The sequence below is a fragment of the Nyctibius grandis genome, chromosome 9 (genome assembly GCF_013368605.1).
Source record: "Nyctibius grandis isolate bNycGra1 chromosome 9, bNycGra1.pri, whole genome shotgun sequence".
NCBI classification, from domain to species: Eukaryota; Metazoa; Chordata; class Aves; order Nyctibiiformes; family Nyctibiidae; genus Nyctibius; species Nyctibius grandis.
Genome location: NC_090666.1, coordinates 30,877,023 through 30,890,148, shown reverse-complemented (window position 1 = coordinate 30,890,148; position 13,126 = coordinate 30,877,023). Strand labels below are relative to the sequence as shown.

The following is a 13,126-nucleotide window of genomic DNA, read 5'->3' as shown; positions in this document are numbered from 1 at the left end:
GAGTAACTGACATGAACAATATAGACAAGGACTGCACTCAGTTTGGCTCCATCCACCCAGGACAACCCTCTAAAATTATGCCAAGAAGCTTCATGGCAGGGTTTGATGCACAGGATGCAAACTACTCGCATCGTGTAGTTGCAACACAGCCACTCATCATTTCGAGCTGAAAAAAACACAAAATGTCCTTGTGTCACAGGGCTTGGCTCACAAGAGACCTGCTTGCTCCCAGTGCTGAGCAGTTTGGATGCAGGCAGTGTTTGAGACATTATTAGCTCTCATCAGTGTGAATGTGAACCTGTAGCAACTGGCTGTGGGCCAGGATTCCCTTCAGTGAGGTCCAGGAGAACACAGGGACAGAGTTTTTTGTCTATACTGAGAATAAGCACAATGCAGCCTCTTTCTTGTGCACAACAAGCTGCCAGACATTCCCTGTGGAAGTCCTGAGCAGCTTAGTTACTACAGTCATGGGAACTCTCCTACTACTGAGACAGAGGCGCCTCTTCAAGGACATGAAGTTCCATTTAAAGAGATTTCCCTCAAAAATAAATGGATGTATTAGGGTGCAATTGCTGCTGTTAGGAAGATTTGCATCCATTTTAGAACTCAATACTTCTGGTGTCAAGAGATCTGAAAGCAGGTGAGACCTGGCAGGTTTTGGGAGGTGTTTTGTTTTGGTTTTTTTGGGGGGGAGGGAGAGGTTTTTTGGTTTTGGGGGTTTGGTGGGGCTTTGGGTTTTTTTTTGTGTGTGGGTTTTTTTTTGGTTGGTTGGTTGTTTTTTTTTAGTGTGGGGTTTTTTTTTTCCATCTCAGAAAAGAAAAAGTTGATAGACTTGCTAAGTATTTTGCCCAAAATCTCAGAAATACCCCACAGCACAGAGGTGACACAAATAAGTAAAGTTGAAAACATAAGACTTTTTCTTTTCCCCACCAGAAACATGAGAGCTGAAACTTCAGAAAGCTCAACATTTCCCAAAAAGCAAGTCATCAAGGATGAGGGGGAACGGTTTATAAACTAAAGAGGGTAGATGTAGATTAGATATTAGGAAGAAATTCTTTCCTGTGAGGGTGGTGAGACACTGGCACAGGTTTCTCAAAGAAGCTGTGGGTGCCCCCTCCCTGGCAGTGTTCAAGGCCAGGCTGGATGGGCCTCTGAGCAACCTGGTCTAGAGGAAGGTATCCCTGCCCTTGACAGAGGGGTTGGAACTAAATGATCTTTAAGGTCCCTTCCAACCCAAACCATTCTGAGATTCTATGAAAACATAAGACTTTTCTTCCCCAACAGCAACATGAGAGCTGAAACTTCCAGAAATCTCAATGCTTCCCAAAAAGCAAGTCATCATGAAAGGCTTTCAAAGAAACACTTATGGCCCATCTTCTGCAAGCCAAGATGAAATAGTTTTAGAAAGAGACAGGTATTTGTATGTCAGTATGTTGAAAAATTAAGTCCACTCACCCGGAGTATATCAGTCTGCGTTCCAAGCCCTTTGGTACACATCTCCATCACGGAGTAGGAGCAGAACGTGACGCGCACTTTATACTGACTTACAGCAGACAACCACAGAGACACGTTGCTCTCCAGTTCCAGAGGAGGGACTAGAATAGACTGATGACCCGAATATACACTAAGGAAGGGATGAAAAAGAAACACGAAAACTTCAAGCCAGCATAAAACCGCCAAAAGTTACATAAAGTCAAAATGAAGCAAATACAGGAAAACTGAGAGCCTGGTATCTATCTGAACTTCAGCTTGTCTTCTCCACAGAGCGCAAATATCTCTTAGTTAGCTAAGACATTTGAGACGTCATTCCAGTTACAGATTACAATTGGTAATTGAGCTTTTTTTTGTGAGTAATTCTAGGGAAAATGCACCTTTTGCTTTGAATTAAATGAGTCTTTAACACCAGTATGGCACCATTCAAGTTTTCAGCGCAATTTTCTAGCCTTTGCCTTAGGTGTCTCGGTTTTTAAACAGTGTTTACATGAAATATTTAACCTGGATACCAGTTAACATGAGTGGACAGAAAGTTAAATTCAAACATCATCTTTTAATTTTTTTTTTAAATATTATATACTCATTTCAAGAGAGTAAATGCCATGACCATACAGTCTTAAATTGACAAATGTTTTTTAGATCAGTTACTATCAACAAAATCGGTGACACATTCCTCTCTAAAACCAGGCTTAGATAAACCAATGCATCTTGAAAAAGATAACGGCATCTCTAATTGCTTTCAACAGGTAGCTTGACACGCTTGCCATTTCTCCTGACTAGAGGTGATGTGTTTTTGTAGTGGGCAATTCCATGAGGGGTTTTTGTTTTCTTTTTAAACATTCTAAAATAGAAAAAAAATCACTCTACAATAAAACAGCCTTTCACACTAAAACAAAGCTATAACTCAGATGAAACAAAGCAGACCTTATATTAACTCTTGTATAGAAAGCAGGACATACGTAGTTCCCTTCCCTAAAGATATTTTTTTAAATCCATTTAGATTTTAATTCTTCTGTCATCGAAGTTTCTTCTCCCTCGATCCTGCCTCACTTAATTGATGATATAAATCATCAGATGTTACCGAAGTTAAGTATACTGAAGGAAGGCAAAAAACTTCCTTTCCAGTTGGGGAAATTGGAGAGGGAAGGAACAGGTTAACTACAGTAAAATTAATTATATCTGTTTACAAAACAACGTTTCATATTCAGTTTCTGCACTTTTAAAAATTAAATATCTAAAACACTATTAAATCTTTGGAATAGTTAAAGCATATGGAATGTTTTGAAAGGCAAAAAAGAGGAAAATCTTCCAGCTTTGCAAAATATGCTGCATTATAGTAGTTATCCAGTTGAATCAATTCAGGTCTTATTCATTTTAAGAAACATGTAATTGCTTCCTTTAGCAGTATTTCTTAGCGCATACCAATCTTGCAGGCACCACCTTAAGAGTCTTGTAAAAAGATATGGTTTAATCTCAAAGAACTTTGAAAGGCTTTATTTAATCAATGTGAAATAGCAAAGTCCTTTTTTTCTTGGATTTGGTATCTAATTAATTCCACTTGCAAAACTCTAGGTACTGAAGTAACTTACTTCATGGATTTTGTTACCACAAAAGGTATTTTATGAAATACGTATAAAAAGGTTAATTTGGGTTTCTCCGAGAGTTTCATCCACTACTGTTCCGTTGGATTCTAGAGAAGGCTGGGAACACATGAGAAAGCTGACATACCTGCACAAGCACCATAGTGCAAACCCCAAGCCACAATAAGGGTCAAGGCAGATGGCAATCTGCCGTGAAGGGTACAGCTCACACTGTAGCTTTATAGAGCGACATAAGGCACTTGTGGCTGCGTGTGACATCTGTAAAGGAAAACAGGTGCTCTTAGTGGCTTTTCAAAAAAAAAAAAAGGTAGCACATGTAACAACTGATAAAAACGGTTATTGTAGAATACGTGGCAACACACAGTGGTTTGGGTTTTTTTAAGCACCTTTAAAACAGGGAAGGGATATGAGCCCAAAATTTCACAGGTACTTTTCATGCTAGTGGCAAATGACATCTGCCATGACATCAAATGATGCCAAATGACATCTGACAATCTCTACGATAAATCGCAAAAGAAAACATTAATGAACTTTATGACAAACACTCCCCATTTAATCCCCTCAGTGATTCCTCACATAGAGCCAATAAGACTGAACGCTTCCAAAAAGTGCATTAAGAAATTTTGATGTCATTCAAATTTAAAAATAAGCTTTCTGAACACTAAGGTGGTCCACTCACATTTTTGTATTTCTTCTCTGGCAGGAGGAATGAATGCGGAATATGCCTATACATAAGGAAACAAAGTATAATAATCTCTCTCTTGTTACTCTACCTTTACTCCTGCTAATATGCCAGTAGTAGACACACTGAAGTCCAAGTATGCCAACATATCTGGAGATGTAGGTCTGAAAATACTAGCCAGCTTCTTTTTAGGCATATCATCTATTTAAAATATATAAAAAGAGAAGAGTATCATATTATTATTGTGGAAAAAGAGCAAAGGACAAAAATGTATCTTTACAGCATTAACACCAGATGCTTTCTATAGTTTCTGGACAGCTGTTCCAATGCAATGCAAGATACATCAATTCAATTAGGCAGTTACAGTATAACAAAATAAATAAATCAGTCTTCAAACTATTTACATTTTGGCTAGTGGGCAAACAGTCCGTACCTGTGTCCAAAATAGTAGGCCATGTTTTAATATCTACAGCTGTTGCAGCTTCCTTGGACTTGAGCAGTTTCATTATCGCCTGTGTGGTCAGTATACAGGCAGACTTACTGACCTGTAAAAGACACAGCATTAAAAACATCTCTAAAGCCAGTGAATGAATGCTCAAGTGATTTCATATCCATCCAGATGAGATAACCAGTAAGCTGAGTACATGAAGAAAAACACTGGAAACAAAACAAAATAAACTACAACAGAAAGAACATTTTAAACGAGTTTCTGAAAAGATATTTCTTGACTCAGCCACAGCACTGATTATTTTTTTTCCTAGTTTATTTTACACTGACTGTGGCAAAGCAATTTATCAGGCTGCATGAACCATCCTACAACCACCAAAAGCATTAGGAAAGGAATATCTTATACATACCTCTACAATCATTTTGACAGTGGGCAAAGTGGTAGCAAGATTCTGTGGATGAGGTGGGCGAACGGTGATAGGTATACAGCCAGCATATAAGCAGCCATAGAAAGTTGCTATCAAGTCTACTCCTGTAAAGGATATTTGTGAAATTAAAGCCATTTTTATCAGAACAAAAAGCCAAACTCTTTCACCAAAATCAAAATACACACTGATTTATTTCATTAAGATGTAAGGATTTGTCACAAAGGTCTCTTCAAACCAACAGGCTGTTCTTGGCCATGCACAATTCTAGAAGGTTAAAATATTTTGCATTTGAGAATTAGCAAAAATTATTCCAACCCTACAAACTTTAAATTTGTAGGGATATATTTTCATGGGCAGGTAGCACAAAATAACAAAAATAACGAAACAAAGTATTGCAGGTTATGAAGGTGATGACTCAGATTCTTTTAAAAAGCATACATTTGTTTTTCACAATTATTACTCTGAAATATGCAGTTATCCTACTTTTACGAGGTAATTTTTCCTGAGATACACTTGTAAATACACACTAGTAATGCAAGTCTGGGGTGCAGATTTCACTTCTAGAGACAGCCATTCAGGAAAGAAAGGGTGTTCATACACTCACATCCATAATCTAGCTTTCAAGGGATACACATGCAGTTTTATTCCATTCTCTGAGGCTGAAAATCGAGAATCTTTCACATGGTTTAAATCAAACTACTCTTGCATAGCTGCCTAGACATCTGGAGCAGTGAGATGAAATGTCTGGTAAGTGTAGTTTGCCACTTGGAGAAGCGACTTAATAATAAAATGACAAAAAGGAAGTCTCTTCCTTGAAATACTGAGTCACTGCCATATACCACTATATTAAATGGATGTTTGAATGCTCTATCTTGGCAAGAGGTTTTTTCTTTTCTTGTGATGTCTGACTTTGATTTTTGTTGTCTGTGTTTGCCTTACCTGGAGGATAAACCAGGGCCACATGGTCACCAACATTTAGTCGTCCTTTCTCCATCAGTGCGACTGCCACTCTCTCTGCTCTCTTGTGCAACTGTATGCAGGACGCAGTGCTAGCTACAGTGCCCTGTGCAAAACAAAAGCAACCTCAGAAAACTTTGTGGAGAACAGATTGAAACTGAATAAAGTACCTGCTGCAGATGCGCTATTTCATTGTCCTTATTTTAACAACACAGCAAACACTTTTAAAGACTCTGTCTCAGAAACCATGCTGCTGGTATCATGAACTTTTAGAACGCTAGAGAATTTTATATGTATTATTTTGAACATCAGACAGTGAGGCAGCTTCTAAATGTATCTGGTACCATAAAAACACTACCTTACAAATATTCGAGATGTCACAGTCCAAGGGAGAAAACACAGTAGTAGTAGTAACACCATTGTTTTAGCAGCAAGTGAAGCACTGCATCAGCTTTACCCTGCCACGCACAGCCAAATCTCTAGATGCTTTTGCAATCAGCATTCTTAAAAGTGCAAAGGGAACTCTGCTGCTGTTTTTGGTACAGGTATTCTTTTAAAGGGTCAGAGAGGCAACCTGAGCTGTGGTTGGTATGTGCTGTCACTTCTGCTTCAGTGCATCTACTGTCCACCTTGTAGAAAGTGTATTTCCCACTTTCCCTACACATCTGGAAAGTCTCCACATGGAAGCAGCTGTATCTTTGGATTTCTTAGGCAGTCGCCAAGTTCTGGGGATTCCAAAAGGCTTAGTCCAGTTTTTGATGTGAAGACAGAAGACATCCTTTTGCTATCCAGCCTAGGAAGCGACGCCTTAGCCTTAAGTCTGTGAGGTTGGGATGTATCTGTTTTTCCAAGACTACAATCTGATTCAAGAAAAACTGGTGGGACAACCACCTCAGAAGGAAACAAGGCAGTCAGAGACTGAATCAAGCCTCCCGATATACAAATAAGGATTATCACAGCCAATGTTTGCTATACAAGTATCCAGTTTCAAGTACAAGATGAGGTGACACATGTAATCCTCAGCCCAAGTGCACAGCTGTCTGATCCAAGGCCTAGTTTGATGCAGGATGGCACTGGCACTCTGCTCAGTTTTACTAAGGAAACTTGTTAAAGCCTGGGAGCTAAAGTCATGCAAAATAAGAACAGTTAATATAGTGTATTGTTGATATAGGAGGAGTAGCAGGTCAAGGACTTGAGAGAAAAATATTGACATGAAGAGGTGTAAAATGAAAAGGTTTCTCACGGAGAGCTGTGAACACACTCATGTTTAGCATTGTAGCTTATTAGTCCCAGCTATTTAAGGCATGTGTTCACCGACTGATAATTTCTTTGTGCCTAAGTTTTGTGTTTCCTCTTTGCAGAGTCTCTTTCTGAAGGGTAAAAGTTGCCTGAACAAAGTGACCCAGAAAGGGGCTTCTTCATACTAAAAAACTTCCCTCAAAAGCCTCTTTACTCAGAGAAGAATAAACCAATTCTGTGGCTTTTAACAATAACCATATTGAAGCAGTTTCTTCTGTTAAAAGCAGAGTCTCATGAGAAAAGTCAGAACTTTGAACCACGTCCTAAACGGTTTTGCCTGTCTAAATGAAAGACCCAAAGGCAAATCCGTCACTTCTCAAGGACTGTGGCTGGACCTTCCAAAAGCACGCTCCCTATCTCGCATGTCTGCGGTACAGCACAGCACAGGGTAGACCCAATTTGTCACTGGGCTGTTATTGTCACCAGAAGGGTAGCTACTGAATATGGGCTCAAACAAAAGTTGACCAACTTTGCCTCCTGGAAAGAAATGAGGGGAATAAAAAAGTGCCAGAACAGCAGAAGAAGAATCTAAAATATTTGAGTTTTCTGAAATATGCACAGCAGTAGTGCTCCTCAAGCCCAGGGAGGCTGAAATACTGAGGAATATACAAAAGTGTGCATTTTTTCACACTCCTTTGTGAAGTGTTGGATGCACAGGGCATGTGAATGCTCCAAAACTACTGACAGTCACATGCAGAGCAGAGTGGCTATGAGCAAAAATGATGTATTTACAGAGAAACATGACTGTTGCCTTGTGATATGTCATAAGGGCTCAGACAGCCCTTGAACAGAGTAAGTATATAGAACCTATAAGTACATAGAGCCTGTACTCCAAACCTGAAGCATTTACTTGTTCGTGTTTGAGTGACTAAGTGCCATCCTTTTTGGGGGCAGAGCCTAGTTGAGGGAAAGGCATCAGTGTCTCCTGAAGGGTGCGCAGTGTTCCTGGAAAATATGGCTCCAAAGCTGTCCCAAGGGTTCTCTGCTTAGGCTCTAGATCTTCTAATTAAAAAATACTCCAGCTCTGACTTCCACTTACCCTTGTGCTCAAGGACGAAGACAGAATCGTGGTGTCCATTAATATGACAAAAGTTGCGTTCCAGCAGGAAATGCAATTACTGCAATGTTTTAGGCTAGGCAGAATGCATACTGAAATTCCAGATGTGGAAAAATTATGCTGCTTGCTAACTAGCAATTTCTGTCTGCTTCATCAAAATAACCTGAAGCATTTTAGGAAAAGACTTCTAGCTGGACTTTTCTTAGAATCCGAACAATCTTTTACTGATCTCAATTTCCAAGTATTCCAAGTATTCCAAGTACTGATCTCAGTTCCAAAGTGCATCTCACCTTGGAATTCAACAAAAGGAAGAGGGGATGGTCTGGAGTTGTCTGAGCTCGCCACTGAAGAACATCTGCTAAATACAGGAACTGAAACAGGAAAAAAAGGAGACACTCAGATTCACTTGAAACGCATCGTGCTTAGTTTCAGCAGAATACCGTAACTGGTCTTCTCTCATTTTGAATAAGCCCATTCAAATATTTAATAATACCAGGACATCAGTGTTACCTTTCTTGCCTGGTCGTTATCCTCCAGCTGGGTAACATCTCTCCCTGAGGCTTGTGCAATTCTCTTTCCAGCAACAAGGTTTCCTACTATCATTGAAGCAGGACCAACATCTGCATTTTGAGAAACAGTGCAAAACGAGGAAAAATAATGTCAGGAACATGTAATAATCTATAATTCAGCCTGTAGGTTATCATAAATGCCATATGTAACACAGATGAAAAGCTAAACCCAAGCATCATATTGCATAGAAAAAAGAGAGGATAGTATGGTACACTATAGTCCGTTATGAGTGTGCTACATTAAAAATCAGTCTGTTACTGATTCAGCAAATTGAGGTCTGTCTGTACTTCAGTTCTGTTACACGAGTTACCGCATGTGTGAGGACCGGCCTTTGCAAGATGACCAGTACAGAAACAATTTATAATGTAGCTACAGAAGCATGAGATTGGTATATGCTGTGTCTTTGCATTTATCTGGGACTCAAGGCAGACCATAATGCCCTCACTGAACCCTGGGCTGCTCTGACACCACCAGTAGCTCTGCCAAGTTAAGCAACTTAAAGCCATCCAACACGCACAGCCCTGAGCTGTCACATTGCCTCCGGATCATACTCCATGCACGCCCTCAGAGACAGACGTGCAGAACTAAGGGACACGCTCTGGTTTACTCACCCGGTTGTTTCTGTCGAGGCTTAGGCAGGTTAGTAACGCAAGTATGTGGACACATCAGGACATTACAAGGGTGCAGAGCACCCTCTAAGAAGCGCTGCTTGGTTTCTGAAATATGAATTCCTCCGAGCGGAGCCTTTGGCAAAGTGTTGGCTGGCACCAAGGCAAGACAGTAGACTCCCACTTGGTGAATGCTATCAATTGCCTTGATAGAAAGAAAAAAAATACATTCCACGTTATCAACTGGGATGTAGCTAGAGTAAGAATTTGAATTCAAGTCGTTTAATAACATGAAAATTTTTACTTGCACCACAATTTGCAAATAAAGGGTCCAATTCTGCACTCACTGAACTCATAGAAGTTGTGCCATGACTTCAATGGGAGCAGGAGCAGACCCAGGACTTTGCTTGTGCACTCTATCAAGGGGATGCCACCTGCACATCAGGGATTAGGAAAGTCTCTTAAAAGTGGGCAAAAAGTGCAGAGATTTTAAAAAGCCAAAATTATACCACAGCAAATTTAGCATGTATGGCACAATCACAAAAGCGCAGTAGAACATAAAACCACAAAAATAGAGAGGGTAACATCTTGCTGCCTAAAACTTAAGTGTCTATTTTAGCTATGACACTTCTAAAAAGAGAAATAAAAAAATATTTCGTCCCATGAAAAACGGCCTATTACCAGGTATTCCCTCCAAAAAGATTACAAAGCTGGAATTAGACAGACACCATTATTACACAACTGCCTTACTCTTAAGAGGCATCTTCCCTTAAGTCCTTCTCTCTAGTCTTCCCTTCAGTTGTCCCTTCACCAGAGCCTTCTTCCATAATTGCTCTCTCACTTTTTAATTCCTTAGAACTAATTGATTAATTCAAAAATCTTCAAATGCAAACCTACCAGGATTCCCCTCCCTCCTGGCCCCTCATGGAAACACAATAAAGTAATGAAGGGAAAAAGTTTTTATTGCTTACTGTTGGAGATCTAGAATAAGGATGTTAGTGACACAAAAAGATCTCAGGGTCCGTTCTGATACTTGGCACTAAGTATACCCTTAAATATTTTCAGACTTGATTTCTCAGCCAGTATGAAACCAGCAGATATGTAGAATTAAAACAAACAAAAACTATCATCCTTATGACTTGAAGAATCCTAGCAGTATGAAGTTAAAAAACATTCTGAAAGAAAGTCTTACATTTACAAATTTCTGTTAACTATCAAACTCTGAAACAGATTCAGGAGTCAGCTTATTACAACTCTGTAGTTACACAGCTAGGTTTTTTTTTTACGGAAAAAAAAAGATGCTCTAAGATTCTCATTTTATACATCAGCCTTATTCACCTGGAAAGAGAGAAAGGACAGACTGACTACCTGTAGAACCCTGCTCATCCACTGAAAACTATCCTCCTCTGACGCATCAGGGCGCTGCTCTGCCACAAGCACTATTCGATCATCATGCAAAACGGTCACAGAAAACACTGCTATCCTAAAACGCAAAGGACAGAAGAATGATAGGATGCAACATATGATGAACATAGCGTGGTTTATTATAATGTGGAAACGACTGCAACCTTTAATGGCACTGTTTGAACACACACAAGCATTATTCATGCCGGATCATCACAAAATCAGACAAATTTAGAACAAATGTAGGTTCATTATTGTAATTTCTTTCTGTTGGGGGTCAAGTGAATTTGCAGTCACCAATGTAGAACGCGCTTAACACAGGCAGGTTCCATACGTGCAGGGGCTGTGCAAACCTTGCCTATATAACTCCATCATGCATGCTACACTTGTTGCACCTACATACAATGTCCCTCCTGAAAGACAAATATGCCAATTTACCAGCCTGTCTACCAATGCTTGCACTGAAAAATACTTACTCCCCTTTGTTAATTAAATTAGTTTCGGGCTTGCATCTTCTAGGATAAAATATTAATAATGCCTCAAGCAGGTATGTGCCATTATTTTTATGGTAAGTAAATTGCACAAGTGATGCAAAAATGAGGTAAGCTCAACTTTCATAGAATCATGGAATGGTTTGGGTTGGAAGGGACCTTTAAAGACCATCTAGTCCAACCCCCCTGCAATGAGCAGGGACATATTCAACTAGATCAGGTTGCTCAGAGCCCTGTCCAACCTGACCATGAATGTTCCCAGGGATGGGGCATCTACCACCTCTCTGGGCAACCTGTGCCAGTGTCTCACCACCCTTATCATAAAAAAATTTCTTCCTTATTCTCCCCTCTCTAAATCTTCCCTCTCTCTTAGTTTAAAACCATTACCCCTTGTCCTATCACTACAGGCCCTACTAAAAGTCTGTTCTTATCTTTCTTATAAGCCCCCTTTAAGTATTGAAAGGCTGCAATCAGGTCTCCCTGGAGCCTTCTCTTCTCCAGGCTGGACAACCCCAACTCTCTCAGCCTGTCTTCATAGAAGAGGTGCTCCAGCCCTCTGATCATCTTCGTGGCCCTCCTCTGGACTCACTCCAACAGTTCCATGTCCTGTCCTTCTTATGTTGGGGGCCCCAGAACTGGACGCAGCACAGCAGGTGGGGTCTCACGAGAGCAGAACAGAGGGGCAGAAACACCTCCCTCGACCTGCTGGCCATACTGCTTTTGATGCAGACCAGGATACAGTTGGCTTTCTGGGCTGCAAGCGCACATTGCTGGCTCATGTCCATTTTTTCATCCACCAGTATCCCCCAGTCCTTCCCCACAGGGCTGCTCTCAATCCCTTCAACCCCAGCCTGTACTGATACTGGGGGTTGCTCCAACCCAGGTGCAGGGCCTTGCACTTGGCCTTGTTGAACCTCATGAGGTTCACATGGGCCCACTTCTCAAGCCTGGCAGGTCCCTCTGGATGGCACCCAGTCCCTCAGGCGTGTCAACTGCACCACTCAGCTTGGTGTCATCTGCAAATTTGCTGAGGGTGCACTTGATCACACTGTGTCATTGATGAAGATATTAAACAGGACTGGTCCCAATATGGACCCTTGAGGGACACCACTCATCACTGATCTCCATCCAGACACTGAGCCATTGACCACTGAAGAGCGATAAGGTTGGTGATACAACACACACTATCTTTGAAGGTGCTTCAGCAGCCTCAATGCTCCTAGTTTGTTCTTTAAAACATGCTGCAAAGTTCTTCCCCAGGCCACTCTGCATGAAAGGCTCAGGTGGACAAAGGGGAGTTGTGTTTTACATCTGGCATACAAGCTTCATTTGACTGTCTTAAGAGAAGCTTTGAAAGAAGTTTTAAACAGACACTTAAAAGATCTACGTTTATACTATGTGAAAGTAATTTTAAATCTATTGTGCACCAAGCAGGGTGTCAATATTTGTCTTCCAAGTTTGCAGGGACAGCCAAGTTCTTATCTTGCGTATCACAACCTACGGCCACCTTTCCTACAAAATACACATGTGAAAACTCACATGCAGAGCTCCTGTGTATGCTATGTTACTTGTTGATCGTGTGCAGGTGAAAAAAGGAGCAACAAAGTCTAATCAGCAGTGGTGAAGTTTTTTATATACTCACCTTCCCCGATAGACAAACTTCATGGGTTCGACTGCCAATGCGGTGGCTACCACATCATCCGCGTTGTGCCTGCGGCCACTAACAGTCATTAGGCCATCCAATTTTCCTACCACGAACACTAAATAGTCCTGAAAAGAAGACAGGATTAGAAATAGAGGTGAAAAACCTCCAGACTCTCAGTGATACATGCCCGACTAAAGCCAACAATACTGAGGTCACTGCCCTGACACAAAATTCTGCTGAATTCAGGGGGCATCACTTAAGAGTGGGGACTCAGGACAAAGCAGGGCCCCAGACGGCTCATTCACACTTACAGGACCCACAAAGCCAAGCAATCCTGTTCTTGTAAAGGGTTGGTCTGAAACAGGCACACCGGCTGCCGTCACTGGAATGGCCTGAAAGAACACACAAGTATTCAAACACTCACAGTACGGATAAGAAAAGTG

At 40.9% G+C, this 13,126-nt stretch overlaps 1 protein-coding gene across 7 annotated transcripts in view; it reads right to left on the bottom strand.

The window, feature by feature from the left end:
- DIP2A (disco interacting protein 2 homolog A) overlaps nucleotides 1-13,126 on the bottom strand; it is a 130,987-nt gene that overhangs the window by 12,454 nt on the left and 105,407 nt on the right. For 3 of the 7 annotated variants that reach the window (XM_068407220.1, XM_068407223.1, XM_068407225.1), the window contains 12 exons: nucleotides 12,995-13,075; nucleotides 12,681-12,808; nucleotides 10,482-10,626; nucleotides 9,147-9,348; nucleotides 8,476-8,585; nucleotides 8,256-8,336; nucleotides 5,592-5,715; nucleotides 4,635-4,756; nucleotides 4,211-4,322; nucleotides 3,869-3,978; nucleotides 3,223-3,353; nucleotides 1,456-1,624 (listed from right to left, as the gene is read on the bottom strand). In XM_068407220.1, coding sequence (XP_068263321.1) covers nucleotides 1,456-1,624; nucleotides 3,223-3,353; nucleotides 3,869-3,978; nucleotides 4,211-4,322; nucleotides 4,635-4,756; nucleotides 5,592-5,715; nucleotides 8,256-8,336; nucleotides 8,476-8,585; nucleotides 9,147-9,348; nucleotides 10,482-10,626; nucleotides 12,681-12,808; nucleotides 12,995-13,075 — 1,515 coding nt within the window. Of the gene's footprint in view, nucleotides 1-1,455; nucleotides 1,625-3,222; nucleotides 3,354-3,868; nucleotides 3,979-4,210; nucleotides 4,323-4,634; nucleotides 4,757-5,591; nucleotides 5,716-8,255; nucleotides 8,337-8,475; nucleotides 8,586-9,146; nucleotides 9,349-9,490; nucleotides 9,578-10,481; nucleotides 10,627-12,680; nucleotides 12,809-12,994; nucleotides 13,076-13,126 lie in introns of those variants that run through there. The other 4 variants (XM_068407221.1, XM_068407224.1, XR_011048730.1 and 1 more) reach the window with 3 other exon arrangements.